General features: G+C 50.3%; 1 protein-coding gene across 1 annotated transcript in view; it reads left to right on the top strand.

Moving 5' to 3' along the window:
- The first annotated feature begins 248 nt into the window (after window positions 1-248).
- Window positions 249-3,810, top strand: part of GPATCH3 (G-patch domain containing 3) — a 9,006-nt gene continuing 5,444 nt past the window's right edge. Inside the window, exons 1-2 of the mRNA XM_008060356.2 lie at window positions 249-735; window positions 3,071-3,495. Of these exons, the coding sequence (XP_008058547.1) occupies window positions 285-735; window positions 3,071-3,495 (876 nt within the window). The 5' untranslated portion in view covers window positions 249-284. The remainder of the gene's footprint in view (window positions 736-3,070; window positions 3,496-3,810) is intronic.

Here is a 3,810-nt window from a genome sequence, read left to right on the forward strand (position 1 = left end):
ATTGCCCGGGTGGGTCTTGAACCCGTGGGCTTAGGCAATCCTCTCGCCTCGGCCTCCCAAAGTGCTGGGATTACAGGCTGAGCCACCGAACCTGGCCATAACTCCATTTTTCAAGTGCATTTTAAACTCAGACGAGTTTTCCCGGTTGATCAGAAGTTGCGGTTTCCAAAACCTAAATCCAACAGATTAGTCACGAATTTGACAATCTCGCAACGCAGACACTTGAGCGCGGCTGGCGATATTCTCGCGATAGTTGGTTCCAGCCGATCATGTGACAGTCCAAGATGGCGGTATCCACCGAGGCGGAGGAGGTGGCGGCAGTTTACCTGGTAGTGAGTGGTATCCCCTGCGGTTTGCGCTCGGCCCAGTTACGGAGCTACTTTAGCCAGTTCCGGGAACAGCGTGGAGGTGGTTTCCTCTGTTTCCACTACCGGCATCGGCCTGAACTGGCCCCTTCCCAGGCCGCTCCCTACTCTTTTGTAACTCCTACCTGCTCTGCCGCTGAGGGGCAGCTTCACGCCCAGACTTCGGCCACCCACGCCCGGGCTCTCTCCACTCGAGACTCTGCTCCGGTCAAGACCCGCACCTGCTGCTGTGTCATCTCGGTACGAGGGATGGCTCAAGCCCAGAGACTTCTTCGCATGTATTCGGGCCGCCGGTGGCTGGATTCTCAGGGGACTTGGTTGCCGGGTCGCTGTCTCATCCGCAGACTTCGGCTACCAACTGAGACATCAGGTAAGAGTGAGAAAGTTAAAGAGACTGAGCCTGTGGGCCCTGGAACAGAGGCACTTTTCCTAAGGGGTGGTGAGAATTAGTCAGACCTCTGGTTACGACTCTTTAGAGTTTAGGTGGTTTCTGGGCAGAACATCAGGATCAACTTGCACGTTAGTTTAACGCAGGGGGAAAAAAAACACTGGAGAAGCCTGTCCGAATGATCTTCCATTTTATTAGGTCGCTTCTGAGACCCTCTATTGTATGTGTTGATTTTGCACTGACACAGAAGGATAAAAGGAAATCATGTTTCTAACCCTTTTATTGTCTTTCTCTCTTGCACTTTTTTTGTGCTCCTCACCCAGTCCTCTCAGATGCAAATCAGGAGACAATCTGTTTTCTCTGGACAGCCCCCATTTTCATTGGGAAATCACTTTGATGGAGATAAGGGAAACAGTGCAGCACCCCCTAATTTATTCATTCAACAAGTGCTAATATTGCTAGACTCTAGCTGGGTATGCAGAGAACTGTTGGACACTCTATGCTCAGAACCCACAGAGCATTGTCACAGAGATGTCATGCTAATTATTAGCATTTACTGAGCATACTCTATGTCTCTATGTTCTTACTAGGCATCATTATTATTATAATTTTTTTTTTTGAGTTGGAGTCTCACTCCGTTGCCCAGACTGGAGTGCAGTGGCCGCTCCCAGCCACCGCAGCCTCGACCCGCTGGGCTCCGGCGATCCTTCCGCCTCAGCCTTCCAAGTAGTTGGAACTACAGGCGCACACTACCACGCCTGGCTAATTTTTTGATTTATTGTAGAAATGAGGTCTCACCAAGTTGCCCACGCGAGTCTGGAACCCGTGGGCTCAGGCAATCCACTCACCTCAGCCTCCCAAAGCGCAGGATTACAGGCTGAGCCACCGAGCCCGGCTTTATTATTATTTTTGAGTTGGAGTCTCACTCTGTCACCCAGGCTGGAGTGCAGTGACACCCTCAAGGCCACCGCAGCCTTGACCTGCTGGGCTCAGGCCATCCTGCCTCAGTCTTTTTTTTTTTTGAGTTGGAGTCTCACTCTGTCGCCCAGACTGGAGTGCAGTGGCCGTTCCCGGCCACCGCAGCCTCAACCTGCTGGGCTCCGGCGATCCTTCCACCTCAGCCTTCCAAGTAGCTGGAACTACAGGCGCGCGCTACCACACCCGGATAATTTTTTGATTTATTGTAGAGAGGTGGTCTCGCCAAGTTGCCCAGGCGGGTCTCGAACCCGTGGGCTCAGGCAGTCCACTCACCTCAGGCTCCCAAAGACGCAGGATTACAGGCTGAGCCACCGAGCCCGGCTTAAACCTTTTTTTTAACTTTTAAATTTTTTATTTTAAAGATGTGGGGTACAATTCAGGGTTAGGTATGCAAATGTTCATTGTTCAGGTACCCTTGTTAAGCCTTTTGTTTTCTTACTGACACTTCACAACAATCCTCTGAGATAGGAGCTATTGTTACTCTCTCATATTATAGGTAATTAATCTGAAGGTTTATGTGACCTGCCAAAGGTAACAGAGCTAGTCAGTGTTAGAGACAGTACAAATCCAGACATTCTGCTCCAGAGTCTATGCTTTATCACTACATGCTATGAGATGTCAGAGAAGGTGGAAACTGACTTCTTAGATCAGTCAGGAAATGTGGCTTTTCATCTGGATCTTGAATAATAAATAGAAGTTTGTAAGGAAGAATGGTGTTAAGATTTGAAAGCCTGTGAAATTATCAGAGCATGTTAAATTGTTTGGTGTGGCTGTTGCACATGCAGAAGGTGGGAGTTGGTGACAGTTGAGAATCAACAGGTGAGCATGACCAGGTGCAGTGGTTCACACCTATAATCCCAGCACTTTGGGAGGTTGAAGTGAGAGGATAGCTTGAGCCCAGGCATTCAAGACCAGCCTAGGCAACACAGTGAGACCCTGTCTCCACAAAAAAAAAAAAAAAACACAAATTAATTGGGCATGGCACATGCCTATAGTCTATGCTGTTTGGGAGGCTGAGGGAAAGATTGCCTGAGCCCAGGAGATCGAGGTTGTAGTGAGCTGTGACCATGCCACCACTGCACTCCAGCCTGTGCAAAAACCAAAAAAAAAAAAGGTCAACAGGAACCAGATCTGGAAAAAACTTGTGTGTCCAGCTGAGGTAATGAGAAATGTCAAGAAACTGCTAGGTGGTTCTGGTCAGAGGGGAAGAAGGAACTCCAGAGAAGTTTGAAAGGGAGGAAGCATTAGGCTAACTGATTTAAACCATGTCCAGTTTCTGACTCAAGTGTTGCTGGAGGCTTCTTGGTTTCGTGATCCATTCTTCTCCCTCCTTCCCAAGATTTGGACTCCTTTCCCTTCAAGACACGGAAAGAGCTGCAGAGTCGGAAAGCCGAGAATGAAGCCTTCACCCTGGCTGACCTGAGGCAACTGCCAGAGCTCAACCCACCAGTGCTGATGCCCAATGGGAATGTGGGGACTCCCCTGCAGGTCTTTTTGGAGTTGATCCGGGCCTGCCGCCTACCCCCTCGAATCATCACCCAGCTGCAGCTCCAGTTCCCCAAAACAGGTTCCTCCCGGCGCTATGGCAATGTGCCCTTCAAGTACGAGGACTCAGAGACGGTAGAGCAGGAAGAGCTTGTGTACACAGGCGAGGGTGAGGAAATACCCCAGGGAACCTGCTTGGCAGATATACCAGCCAGTCCTGATAGAGAGCCTGAGGAGGAAAGGGAAAAGGAAGAGGAAGAAGAGTCTCACTCAGATGATGTGAGTACATTGTGCCACCCTGTCTTTGCTGGCAGCTTAAGGAAGCCAAGGCATTAATAATATCACTCTTTAGCCAGGCTCGGTGGCTCAGCCTGTAATCCTGTGCCTTGGGAGGCTGAGGTGAGTGGATTGCCTGAGCCTGCAGGTTCGAGACCCGCCCGGGCAAGTTGGTGAGACCTCATCTCTACAACAAATAAAAAAAAAATTAGCCGGGTGTGGTAGCGCACACCTGTAGGAAGGCTGAGGCGGAAGGATCATCACCAGAGCACAGCAGGTCGAGGCTGCGGTGGCCGGGAGCGGCCACTGCACTCCAGT

Source organism: Carlito syrichta, unplaced genomic scaffold (assembly GCF_000164805.1).
Source record: "Carlito syrichta isolate Samal-C Ts95f unplaced genomic scaffold, Tarsius_syrichta-2.0.1 Scaffold304598, whole genome shotgun sequence".
NCBI classification, from domain to species: Eukaryota; Metazoa; Chordata; class Mammalia; order Primates; family Tarsiidae; genus Carlito; species Carlito syrichta.